The 14,043-nt window shown below is 36.1% G+C and overlaps 1 protein-coding gene and 1 pseudogene across 2 annotated transcripts in view; both read right to left on the bottom strand.

Moving 5' to 3' along the window:
• DNAL1 (dynein axonemal light chain 1) overlaps nt 1-14,043 on the bottom strand; it is a 34,128-nt gene that overhangs the window by 4,597 nt on the left and 15,488 nt on the right. For both annotated transcript variants that reach the window (XM_016134809.2, XM_036239575.1), the window contains exons 5-7: nt 13,461-13,516; nt 4,043-4,169; nt 3,029-3,169 (exon numbers count right to left, since the gene is read on the bottom strand). In XM_016134809.2, coding sequence (XP_015990295.2) covers nt 3,029-3,169; nt 4,043-4,169; nt 13,461-13,516 — 324 coding nt within the window. The remainder of the gene's footprint in view (nt 1-3,028; nt 3,170-4,042; nt 4,170-13,460; nt 13,517-14,043) is intronic.
• On the bottom strand, nt 8,653-8,771 carry LOC118600564 (annotated as a pseudogene).

Here is a 14,043-nt window from a genome sequence, read left to right as displayed (position 1 = left end):
AGGAAGAGAACATTATCAAAATCCAAAAAACTTCCTCAGGCTCCTTCTAGTCACTATCCCTCGACAAAAGGTATAATCTATCCTACTATCCAGCACTATAGGTTATTGTGACCGTTGTTGAAATTGATATGAATGGAATGATAGCATGCACTCTATGTCTGGCTTCTTTTGCTCGACGTTTTGTTTGTATAATTCATCTATATTGTGTGAAGCTATAGTTGATTCACTCTCATTGTTGTTTAATATTCCATTGCATGAACATGTCATAATTTATCTATTCTACTGCTGATAGGCATTTGGATTATTTCAAAGTTATAGTTATAAAAAGAATGCTGTAAGAACAGTCTCATAAATATCTTTTGATAAACATACATAACTTTTTCTTTTGGCTATATAGCTAGGAGAAAACCTGCTGGGTCATTAGGGATAAGTATGTAAAGTTTTTGTAGGTAATGCTAGTTTTCCAAAGTGGTTATACTAAGTTACATTAATTACCATCTGGCAGGGTATAAGAGTTCCAGTTGCTCCACATCCCACTAACACTTGGTATTCTATGTCTTTTTCATTTTAACTTTTTAAGATCCCTCAGTTTTGCTTATAAGCAACACAAGAGGAGCAGAAACTGGCAAGTTAGCTGTGACCATCCCTCTGCTCTATCCCACCACTGGTTTAGTATAGACCAAGATGGTTCTTCTAGGGGCTGTTGAGATTGGCCTGAGGGCAATGCTTGGTCCAAAAGGCTAAGATGTGGCTTGGTCTGTTTACATAAGAGATTCAGTTACATTCTTAAGGGAATGTGTGCAATCCTGAAGGAAGTGTGCAATCCTGAAGGAAGTTAAGACAAATGATTTCAAATAGTTTCTAGAATGCAACCAAAGGTGAACATTTTTATGTCGAACATATTTTAGGCAGAAGTCCAAGATATCTAATGTGTAATGTCTCTACCCTCTCCTTTTTTTTATTTCAATTTTTAATTGTGAAATATTCATTCATACAAATACCATACAAATACTTTAAAGAGTAACAAAGCCAATGATTGTATACCCATCACCCGTTTTAGGAACTAGAACATTACCAGTATGTTAGAAATCTATTTGCCTCTTCCTGATTATTCTTGTACCTCCCCACAAGAGGTAATCTCCTATTTTTGTCATTTTACCCCTAGGTATGTACCCACAGGGAAAAAAGAGAACACTCTGCATGATTCCATTTATATAACACTCTAGAAAATACAAACTAATCTATAGAGACAGAAAGCTGATCGGCAATTCTCTTGGGAGAGATGGTGGTGAACAGCAGAGGGAGGGGTTACAAGGAGGCCAAGGGTAACTTTTGAAGGTGATGCATACTTTCTTTATCGTTTTTCCTCCAGCTTTATTGAGATAGGATCAACACATTACATTGTGTAAGTTTAAGGTATAAACATGATGATTTGATATACATATATACTATGAAAGAATTACCACAATAAGGTTAGTTAACACATCCATCACCTTACAGTTACCTTTTTGTGTGTGTAGTGAGAACTTTTAAGATTGGCTCTCTTAGCAACTTTCAAGTATATAATATAATATTGTTAACAGTAGTCATCATCATATATATGTTCACTATATTAATTGTGGTGATGATTTCAGAGGTGCATACATATTTCAAAACATTAAGTTATGCACTTTAAATATGTGTAGTAAATTGTATGTAGTTAAAATTACACATCAATCAAGCTGTTAAAATTTTTTGGTGTAGGGAAAGAGCTACTGAAGAGCCTTTTATGTCAAAATTCCCAACTGGAAGATAGATGAGCACATCTCTTCCAGGGATGCATATCAGATTGACCTGTAAAACTTTTTCGAACTGTACTGATCTCCTTCACTGTCTTTCCAGAGATTCTGAAATATCCCTCCACAGGGATGTAGCACCATTTAAGAACAACCGCCATAGTAATCTGAGGTGGATAAAAGGATTGAGTACTGAACTTTAGATAGAGGTGGTAAGGGAGAGATGGAGAGACACAGAGTAGGAAGGGTAGAATGGCAGGGAAGCAGGGGTGGTAAGGAGGAGAGAGAAGGGTTGAGGAACAAGGAAGCCTCAACCATAGACAACTAGGCCCTCTTGTTTTGGATTGTGAATGTCAGTATGGGTATGGCGATGAAGACAATAAGGAAAATATGCATTTGGTACATGGGATGATGATGGTGATTTTCCTCACCAATTCGCTCCCCACTACTGCCCCATTCAGTCAGGTAGGCTAGCTGGCTCTGCATTATTGCTTCAGGGGCAGTGTGGAAAGCAGAAACATACAGTCAGACTTACTGGCTTTTATCTTTGAAAAGCCTAAGATCACTGAGAAGATAAGAGTTTGTGAGAAGATTCAGAATGATGTAAAAAAGAAAGAGGATAGTGATTCTGCCCAGACTAAAAAAATATTTCTTTGGGCTGGTAGAAAAAAGAGAAGTCCGTGAGTTCTGGAACAGTCAGAATCCTGGCCTGGCTTCCTGGTAGCACCACTGGGAAGAGGTAAGACCCAGAGAGGTCTGTTTTTATATTACAAAAGAAAAGGTTTGGTGAGATTAACTAACTGGCACAATGACGACAAAGATATTAAGTGGTATAATTGGGACTTGAACCCAGTTAGCCAAGGGTATCTACAGATATCAACACCTATTTTAGATACTGGGAAACTGAAATTGGGTGGGAGGGGGATAGAGAACACTGTAATTCTGAACAAGCAATTGCTTAACATTACATCCAATTATTCTGTAAAATAATGCCTTTATGACTTGAGAATAAGGCCAGCTTTCTTATAAGTTTTTGTCTAGGGATGATCTTATACCAGTCTAAATGTCCTCGGGGTTTTTCATCTCAACTTGTCCCAAACCTGGCCCATAAAATTTCCTGTGGACAGAAATGGCCTTGGAGATTAGAGACGATCTATCACTTTCTTTAGTTTTCTTCCTTTTCATGATTCCATGTCACAAATCCAATTCAAATACCTAGAACTACTTCCAAGCTGGCTCGAAGAGTCACTCACCATCCAGCTTTTTCAGTTTGGGCACTCTTTTGGTTGCCTCTTCAATCCAGTTCCCCTCAGCAGACTGCTTCTCTTCCAAGGGGTTGCCTACAAACACCAGGTCTTCCAGGCATGGAAGCTCTGCCAGCTTCACAAATTCCGCTGCAAGGTCAAAGAATACATTCCATATTAAAATGGCAAGTTTCCCTGTTATGATTTTTGAGGTTGAATTCTAGTCTCACTGTTTGTGACTATTCAGAATAATTTGTTGTTTAAGATTTCGAAGTAAAGGAATTTTGAAGTTAAACCATGTGAAGTCATTTTCTGAAAACATTATGGAAAAGGAGAAAAAAAGAAGACATATACCTTTTCTACTTTTACGCTAGCCTAAGGATAGAATAGAACAAGGAAATGAGGTTCAGATCACTCTCCAGTGGCAGGTCTCTATGCTCTATTGCATTAGTATGAGCTAAGCTAAACTGCTTTTGTCTCTACCCATTCCCTCACCTTTGAATTTTTAAAGCAACTCCCTGAAGCCTCTACTGTAGGACTTACCCCACAGTTTTATAATTGTTAACCTATAAACTAACCTTCCCCACTAACCTGTGACCTCTTTGAGGGCAGGGATAGTGTTCTATTCAACAATGTTTCTCAAGAATCTGGCATATAGTTCACGACACATAATAGGGCTTTAGAAAATGGTGAATAAATAATATACAATAAAAAAGCAAAATAATATCGATGTCAAATAAGTCTTCCACCCGAAAATTGTTACATTTAAACTGATTTCTTTCAGCCGTTAGATAATAATTGAAAATTTTTCATTATTAATAGTACCAGGATTTATTCTATTATAATCATTCTAATTAAATATCTAAATATAAATTTTAAGCATTTAGCTGAAATATAGGCACTCCTATAGCTATTTCCCTCTGTGCTTAGAAATAAATGTCTCCATTTGGCATCTTGTTCTCTACTGGGCTATTTTCTATAAACAGGGGGTAGAAGATTAGGAAAGAGCCAGCCTCAGCTTACCCCAGTCTTTCACCAGGTTATTAGACATGTAGAGAATCTTCAATTTCTTCATTACATGGATCCCTTTCAACTTCTCGATAAAATTGTAGGAGATCCACAGTTCTTCTAATGTGTCCCCTACTGCTTCCTGAAAAAAAGAAACCAATTTGACTTACATGCTTATTTTTAAGCCTTTTCTTTTGTCCCCTTCCTTATAAAGACAATAGCCTTCAGAGAGAACTGAGACCCACCTGCCCACTGGCAAAAGAGTTAAAAGTTGTGTAGCAGTTTTTTCTTATTAAGAAAGCCAAGTAGAACATTCTCTTCCTTTCTTCAAACTGATCCGAACTAAGAATAGCTACTGAAATCACTGAGAAGGAAAATAATAGCACTATTTTCTCACTTTTATTGAATGGTATAGTTTTCAAATTACTTCCCTATACATTATATTATGTGATCCTTATAATATTCAAGATAGGCAAAGTAGGTTATTTGATTTCTATTATGGAGAGATTAAAGGCTTTTTCTCTTAAACAGTAGAGCTAGGTCTAAATTTCAGAGTTTTTCCCCCTGATATTTATTGTGGAAACTTTCAAACAAACAAACAAACAAATTTAAAGAATGTTATGGTAAATACCACTACTCAGATTCTACCATTATTACTTTATTATCCTTTTCCTATCACATATCTATCTATCCATCCTATTTACATTGATTCATCTTTTTTTGATGTACGAAATTCCGTTGAAAACCCACAATCCATTATCATATAAAGATTACATCATACTCTTAAATGACAGATATAATCAATGTGGCACAAAGACTTCCTTCTTTAATAGACATAAGACAAAATGTAGTGATTTCTTTTAAAAAAACAATACTAGGCAGAACCAATTAGGTAAATTCTTAACTCAAAAGAATTTACCTACGACCACATGGTAATGATTAGAATGTGGGGTCCACATCTATGTCCTGGTAACTGTCCCTTCAAAGACTATAAAGAATAAATGTGCACTGGATAAAAATCCTTAACGCATGCAATTTTCATACTGGTGGAACCAAGAGGAAAAACTGAGAACGGAGTGGCCTCCTGAGTTAGTTCTGTCTGTCATCCCAACTCCCATAATTTGTCTCAGTGTCAACCTTCTGAGTAGAAGAAACAACAGTTTAGAGTAAAAGAAACTTTTAAATCAGTTCATCCTGGCATTCTTATGTCAGAACTTTGTGATTTAACTAAATCCCCTTGGCTAGTATTCTGATATCTCCTCCCAAAGGATCTAATTAGTATATCATATGTGTCTTTCAGAAGAATAGAATGTCTTCATATAATTTAAACTTTCTTGCATATATTTCACTGCATTGTATCCCCATCCACCTCATGTCTCCAAATTAGAAAGTATGAGGTAGGAGAAAAAAAGACAGGAAGATTTAGGTTTAATTCTGGGTTCTCCCACTTATTTAATGTTGTTTTACACGTGCAGATGAGGACTCTTGGTAAGTTTTCACATAGCCAATTTGATCAGTTCTTCAAACAGCCAACTTGCTGAATTTATACTTTTACTGATTTACTGAAACATTGTTAACTTACAAATTATGGTAATTTGTTTTAAATAGGATAGGATAGAAATTCCTTTAGGTACAGTAACTTTGAAGATGTCTGTAATGCTTTGTTCACTCATTTGAAGTCAACTTAGCTTTAATTTAGTTTTCAGCCATTTGGATTCTATAACCAAGACATTTCATAACCATGAAATTTGCAATAACCAAATTTCAGTGCATCTAGGGACTTTACTTGAGAATATGACTTTGCAGAATGAGAATTTCTTATGCATATTGACTTACAATGCTGTATAAACTTTGAATGTCCAGGGTGTAGTTTTATCTTCTAATACATGGTCAATCTATTCCACTATCTTTTGTACAACCCTATATTTAGGGATTTGCTAACAAGTTTAATTTGATTAGTATTTTTATGTGGTTTAATCACTTGAGAAGTGATCAGTGGCTAAAATATGAAGCTGACATTCTACAAAGATGGACTGATAAATCCAACAGCTGGATGAAATAGCTGTAGTAATATTAACACTAAATAAAAACTCTAATTTCGAAATGTGTTGAAAACATTCCAAGCAATACAATTTTCTATATATTTATAAACAGGTAATAAAGACAAGATTTTGGTGAAGCAACCTAATGAATATCAATCAGTAAGACCTGGCTAAGTTTGGTGAATCAATTCAGTGAAATCTGTCATTCAATAAACTGGCCCTTTGGAGAACTGAATATTGAGTGAACAAGCCTTTAGCAAATTGGTCTGCTTCTATATGTGGACAAATAATTTCTCTTTAGTTTCTTACTCTGTAAAAGAGGAGTCTGGCACAATGAGAGACCACCTCATACCTATTAGGATGGCTACTATCAAACAACCATAAATTAAGAAGTGTTGGCAAGCATATGGAGAAACTGGAATTCTTGTGCACTGTTAGTAGAAATGTAAAATGAAGTAGCTACTATGGAACAGTTTGGCAGTTCCTCTTAAAAACAAACATATATAATCCAGTAATCCTGTTTCCAGACATATACCCAAAAGAATTGAAAGAAGGGTTTCAAAGAGATATTTGGATACCCATGTTCATAGCAGCATCATTTATAATGGCCAAAAGGTGGAAAAAACCCAAGTGCCATTGATGGATGAATGGATAAACAAAATATGGTATATACATACAACAGAATATTACTCATCCTCAAAAAAAAAAAAAAGAAAGAAAGAAAGAAAGAAATTCTGATACATGCTACAACATGGATGAAATTTATATACTGATATGGTAGAAAACTATATAGCTCTTAAAAAAGAATGCATTAAATTTGCATGTTTCACATGGAAGGATATTCCTGATATATTAAATGAAAAAGCAGAAAAAATATAGTAGTGCTATACATTATCATTACAAATATATATAACATACACAGAAGCATAAGCACACATACAGATATCCATTTATTTACTTTTTCTATTTATTTGTATGTGCAGAGAAAACAATGTTAAAGCATACAAAACAATATTGTTTCTGTTACCATGGAGTTGAGGAGGTAGGTAGGGATTTTCACAGTGTATTTCATATATTTATAAATTGCTTGATATGTTTTTTTATAATTAACATGTATTACTCTTAGAATTAAAATTTTAAAGCTAATAGTTTTTGTAATTAGTAAAAAAAAATACATGAGTCATTCAGTAAATACTTATAGAGTGCCTACTACATGTATGAGGCACTAATGTAGATGCTAATAAATAAAACTGACATGCTCATTAGGATCCATGTACGCACGCAACAGAGAGACAGAGAATGAGAACAAATAAATAAGAATTTGAGATAGTAATGAGAGAGATGAAAAAAGTTATGTGGTAAGAGTTATTGCTTAAAGGGCTACTTTAAATATAGGGTAGATGAGTCACTTTTGAGGTGCTGAAGTGTGAAGGTTAAGAAGGAGACAGTGAGAACCATATGATTTCACTCATATATGGGATATAAAACTGAAAGCAATGAACAAATAAGACAAACGAAAACTCATAGCCACAGATAAGAGTTTAGTGGTTATTATAGGGAAAGTGAGGAGAGGCGAGGGAGACCAGGGTAAAGGGGATCAAATAGATGGTGACGGAAGGAGGTTTGACTTTGGGTGGTGAACATAAAATGCAGAAGACATATGATGCATTATTGAATTGTACACTTGAAACCTATAAAATCTTATTAGCCAATGTCACCCAATAAATTTAAAAAACTGAAAAACAAAATTAAAAATTTTTAAAAAGGAGACAGTAATGTGGAAATCTGAAATAACAGTTTTTAAGGCAGAGGAAACAGGAAGTACAAAGGTCCTCAGGTGGGAATGGACTTGGCATGTTCCAGGAAAAAAGGCGGCCAGTAGCTGGAAATTACCAAGTAGGAAGAAGAGTAATATGAAATGAGATCCAAAAGGAAGGTATAGGCCAGATCACATATACAAATGGGCTTATAATGTACCTGAATCATCAGTTTTCCTAAGTAGTTTTAAATAGACCCCTTTCCTTCAATTTAACAGTCTGTGTTTCACATGTTAGAGTAGTCATGTGTAACTTACAGAGGCAGCTATCTGAGACTGCTATGTCTGGATGAATAAACCAGTATGTAAACCTATTTGAAGCCCAGCATATGTATCTCTATGCAGATTTATTTTTCCTTAGTCTATGCATAAGTGGTAAAATGTTGACTTTGGTAACACACACACACACATCCACACATCCTAGGGAGAAAACTAACCATTGGGTGTTACTAATAGTCTACAGAAAGTGAACAGATCTAAGCAAGTGAGATCAGCTTAGATCTGTTCGATAAATATCTCTGTACATGTCTTTAATCCTATACTTACAATTTCTTTGTGGTTTCTAGGTATATATTACATTTCGTGGGAGAAATTATATACTATAGTAATATTTGAGAATCTTTCTCTGACTTATTTCACTTAGCATAGTACCCTCTAGGTCCATCAATGCTGTTGCAGACAGCAAGATTTCATTCTTTTTTATGGTTGAGTAATATTTCATTGCATATATGTACCACTTCTTTATCCATCCATCTATTTTTTTTTAACACCTACGGCATCTGATATTCCTAGATGGTCTCCCATTCAAATACTAACCAGGCCCAATCCTGCTTAGCTTCCAAGATCAGACGAGATCAGGCACATTCAGGGAGACATGGCCATAGGATTATCCATCCAACTACTGATGGACACTTAGATTGCTGCCATATGCTGACTATTGTAAATAATGCTTCACTGAACATATGGAGTTAGTGTTGGGGTTTCTTCAAATAAATAACCAGAAGTGTAATTGCTGGGTCCTTCTTTATCTTGTTTTAGCCTTTGTTTTAAAGTTCATTTTATCTAGTATAAGTATTGCTACCCCACCTTTTATAAATTTCCTTTTTCATGAAATATCTTTTCCTGTCCTTTTACTTTGTCTGCGTGTGTCTTTCAATCTGAAGTGTGTATCTTGTAGGCAGCATATGTAAGAGTCTTTTTTCCTTATTCATTCAGCCACCCCATGTCTTTTAATTGTAGCATTTAATCCATTTAAATTTAAAGTAATTGTTGATAGATATGAAGTTATTTCATTTTTATTATTCACATTTTTTATCTTTTTTATCTTCTTATAAAAGTCCTTTAACATTTCTTGTAATACTGGTTTGATGGTGATGAACTCCTTTAGCTTCTTCTCATCTGGGAAACTCTATCTGTCCTTTGATTCTAAATGATAGCTTTGCTGGGTAGAGTAATCTTGGTTATAGGACCCTGCTTGTCATCACTTTGAATATTTCATGCCAGTCCCTTCTGGCCTGCAAAGTTTTTGTTGAGCAATCGGTCTTATGAGAGCTCCCTCGTAGTTAACTAACTGTTCTCTTGCTTTTTAAGATTCTCTCTTTGTCTTTAACTTTTGCCATTTTAATAATGATGTGCCTTGGTGTGGTCCTCTTTGGGATCATTTTGTTTGGGACTCCCTGTGCTTCCTGAGCTTGTATGTCTATTTCTTTCACCAAGTGATGTCCATTATTATTTCTTCAAATAGGTATTCAATTCCTTGCTCTCTCTTCTCCTTTTGGTACCCCTATGATATGAATGTTGGTGTGTTTGATATTGTCCCAGAAGCCTCTTAAACTATGCTCATTTTTTTTGGATTCTTTTTTCTTTTTGCTGTTATGATTGGGTGTTTTCTGCTTCCTTGTCTTACAAATTACTGATTCGACTCTCTGCTTCATCTGATCTACAGTTGATTCTAATGTATTCTTCATTTCAGTTGTGCTCTTCATTTCTAACTGGTTTGTTTTTATGTTGTCTCTCTCCATTTTTATATTTTCTATCTCTTTGTTGAAGTTTTCACTGAGCTCACTGATCATCCTATAACCAGTATTTTGAACTCTGCACCCAGTATATTGCTGGTCTACATTTTGCCTAGTTCTTTTGCTAGAGTTTTCTTTTTTAATTTTTAATAAGTTTCAAGTATACAGTACATTGGTTAGACTGCTATATAGGTCATAAAACAATCCCCCCCAATTGCACCTTCCCTCCCGTGACCTTCCACCTAGCCAACGTATTAATGCTAACTGCATTCCCTATGCCGTGCTCCCCAGCCCCGTGACCATCCATCACCTACTAATTTGTACTTCTTTAGCCCTTCATCCCGTTCTTCCAGACCCCCGACCCCTCTCCAATTTGTCCAACACCAAATTGTCCACTATATCTGTGTCCGTTTTTGATTAGCTTTTTCTTTTTATTCTTTAGATTCCACATATAAGTGAAATCATATAGTGTCTATCTTTCTTTGTCTGACTTAAATAACTTCTAGGTCCATCAAAGCAATATCTTTTTCCATCACTTTCCTTTTCATATGTAAGGGTCTTGTGTTATTATCCTTTCAACTACTCTACCTTTTGGTTGAATCACTTGATTCATTTCCATTTAAGATACTTATTGATAGGAATGTAGCTGTTACTATTCTTTTTTTTTTTTTTACACCTACAGCACCTGGTATTCCTAGGTGGTCTCCCATCTAAATACTAACCAGGCCCAACCCTGCTTAGCTTCGAGACGAGATCAGGCACATTCAGGGTGGCATGGCTATAAACTGTTACCATTCTTTCTTCCTGTTTTTGACACATGTTTTTCCTTCTTAAAGAAGTCCCTCCAACATTTCCTGTAATACTGGCTTAGTGGTGACAAATTACTTTAGCTTATTTTTGTTTGGAATGCTCTTTATCTGTCCTTCAACTCTAAATGATAGCTTTGCTGGATAAATTATTCTTGGTTGTAGATCCTGGGTCTTCATCCTGTCATTTTTTGCCAAGCCCTTCTGTCCTACATAGTTTCTTTTGAGAAATCAGCTGCCAGTCTTATGGGTATTCCCTTATAAGTATTTTTCTCTTCCTGCTTTTAATGTTCTTTCTTTGTATTTAAGCTTTGGCATTTTAATTATGATGTGTCTTGGTGTGGGCCTCTTTGGATTCCTGATTTTTGGAAGTCTCTGAGCTTCCTGGGGCTTTATGTCCATTTCCTTCACCAGGTTAGGGACGTTTCCATCATTATTTCTTCAAACAGCTGTTCAACATCTTGATTTACTTCAGTTATGCCGATCGGATGAATATTTGGACCCTTAATAGTGTCCCATATATTTCTTAAATTATTTTTATAGCCTTGGCATCTTATCTCTTGCCATTCTGAGTGTCCTGATTGGCTTTCTCATCCTCTACATAGGGAATTTGATCCTCTTCTTTATTCACTTTGTTTATTCCATTTAATATACTTCTCATCTCAGATAATGTGTTCTTCATTTCAGAGTGGTTCCCTTTTACAATTTCCATTTCCATTTTAATGTTTTTTTTATCTCTTTGTTGAAGTTCTCACTAAATTTAACCAGTGTTTTGAACTCTGCATCTGTTAGATTTTTTGACTCTGTTATATCTGGATCTCTGTTCTGTTCTCTCATATGCTTTCTGCTTCTTTGTCCTACCATTTTGGCTGCCTTTCCATGTCTATTTCTGTGTCCCGAGCAAAGCTGCTAAGTTTCCCAGTCTTATTAGACGGATTTGTGAAGTAGGTGTTCAGTGGCACAGTCCTGAGAGGGGTTCAGCTGCAGGTCAAATTTAGCCTAAGCCTATGCCTCTCCAGGGCCACCTGTTAAGATTCAGCAAGCAATCCACAGATGCTGTGCTTATAGTTGCCTCAAAAGGCCAAACCAGAAACCGAGGCCAGCTGCCTCCTCTAGTGTGAGTCTCAGCAAGGAGCACCTGACTTGCTGAGGATATACCTGGATGTGGCTTGGGTGGGGCCAAGAGTTGGGTAGGCAGGGTCCCAGGGAATCCTCTGGGCAGAGTGATCTCTATTATCCAGTTTGATGACATCACGGCGATGGCAGTGCTGTGTCCGGCGCACTGGTGTGGGGAGGGCTCAACAGGGAACAATGGATACTGCCGGCACTTCTGTACAGAACGAGTTTCACCTAAGCCCTCACTCTGACAATGTCCCCTGGTGCCCCCTGCATACAGTCAAATCAGCATGGTGCTCAGAGTGAGTAGGTCCGCCATTGCGAAAATTTGCTCGTGGACACAGGCCCTTTAAGAGGCTTCTGCAGCTGCCGCTGCCTCCGTCTCACTCAGCCACTCAAGACTGGGCAGCCCCATGTCCTCGCCCTGTCCTACCTTCTCCTGTCACAGGGTTATCCTGGATTTCTCCCTAGTTGTATGGATTATTCCTTTAGATCCCAGGTGATTTTTCCTTGCTGCTGCTCCTTATTACTGTTACATCTTTGATTTGGTCGTCAGAGGGATGAACAGAGCCTCTATCATCTACGCCATTTTTTTCTCTCTCCTCTTTTTCTTGATCTTTATTCAGGACATGTTTATCTGTCTCATTTTGGCCACCTCCTTCTATTTGTTTCTATATATTAGGTAGAGCTGCTGTGTCTCCTGGTCTTGGTAGTGGCCTTATGTAGTGAGAGTTCTGTGGAGCCCAGTGGTGCATCTCCTGGGTCACCTGAGCTGGGTGCTCCAGGTGTACCCTGTGTGCATTTTGTATGCCCACCTATTGTGGTTGAGCCTTGATTGCTGCTGGCACATTTTTGAGGGAAGGATCGACTCTCAAAAACTTCCAATGGCTTTGTAAGCCACTTCGAAAAAAATCTAAAATCTTATCATGACCTACAAGGCATAATATGGCTTGGTTCCTGGCTCCCTCTCCAAACTTATAGAGGACAACCCTTTCTCTCTCATTCAACTCTTTTGCCCTTACTCAAGCATACCAAGCAGCTTCAGTTTCAGGACACTTGTACTTGCTGTCCTACCTCAGCCTGAAGCATTCATGCCTTGGTAAGCTCTATAGCTTACACCCTCACTTCTAGGGAGAATTTCCCATCACTCTGTGTTCTCTTACATGCCTCATTTCTCTTCACTGCATTCATCACCATCTGATGTATCACACAACTATTTTCTACTCTATCTCCCTGCACTGCAATGTTAAGTTCCATAAGAGCAAGGACTTTGCTTTATATTCAGATGTATCTCTAGTGCCTAGAACAATGCCTGATTTAAAGTTAGCATTCAGGAAATATCACTGAATGAATTTGTTGAAAGAATTAATGACATGGAAAAATATCTTTATATATTAAGTAAAAAAAAGAGATGCAAAACAATACGTATGGGATGCTTTCACGCTCTATATGCCCATTGAAGAATAGAAAAAAAAACAAGAAAGATGTCAAACTGTTAGCAGTATTTAAATTGTCAGTGGCTTATAGGTATTTTTTATAGTTGCTTTTCTATTTTGTAAAGTTTTTGCAATGGACAAGTATTATTTGTATACTAATATAAAAGTGTATGCTTTTTTAAAGTAATAAATAGAAACCTACCAGTCCATTTAAGTTCTTTATGTTGTTTCTTCCTAAAGACAATATCCTCAAGTTTTCTGCAGTGGAAAAAAAGCAATTTTTTGTTTATGAGAATCATATTACACAATTGTAAATCTAATATAATAAAAATTTAATAAATTTTATATAACAAATATCCTTCTATAATGAGTAAGAGAGAGTATATTCATAAAAAGTGAGAATAACATTGACCTATCATCTAAGGTAAACACTACAACTATAATTTCACATCATGCCAATATTAAATTTAAAAATGGTTACCTATTTGGAATTCATGGTCCTAATTTGCTGGCTAGTAAAAATATTACAGGGCTAAAATAAGAGTAAAGAAAATTCGAACTTTAATTTTGAGAGCATATATATTTCAAATCTCTTATAAAATGAGGACTCAACAGAAAACAGAAATACACTTATGTATAGTCCAATTTCACTCTACAAAGGATTAAAAGTGTAAACAACTGACTTAGTATTTTAAAAATCTTTTGCTTTCAACCTTTTAAATAACTAAATTGTGATTTGGTGTAAAAGATGCCTATTTGTATTTTTTACAAGGCTGTTTCTATTT

The sequence above is a fragment of the Rousettus aegyptiacus genome, unplaced genomic scaffold (genome assembly GCF_014176215.1).
Source record: "Rousettus aegyptiacus isolate mRouAeg1 unplaced genomic scaffold, mRouAeg1.p scaffold_m13_p_3, whole genome shotgun sequence".
NCBI lineage: Eukaryota > Metazoa > Chordata > Mammalia > Chiroptera > Pteropodidae > Rousettus > Rousettus aegyptiacus.
Note: the sequence above shows the minus strand (reverse complement) of the source record. Positions and strands in the feature narration are given on the sequence as shown.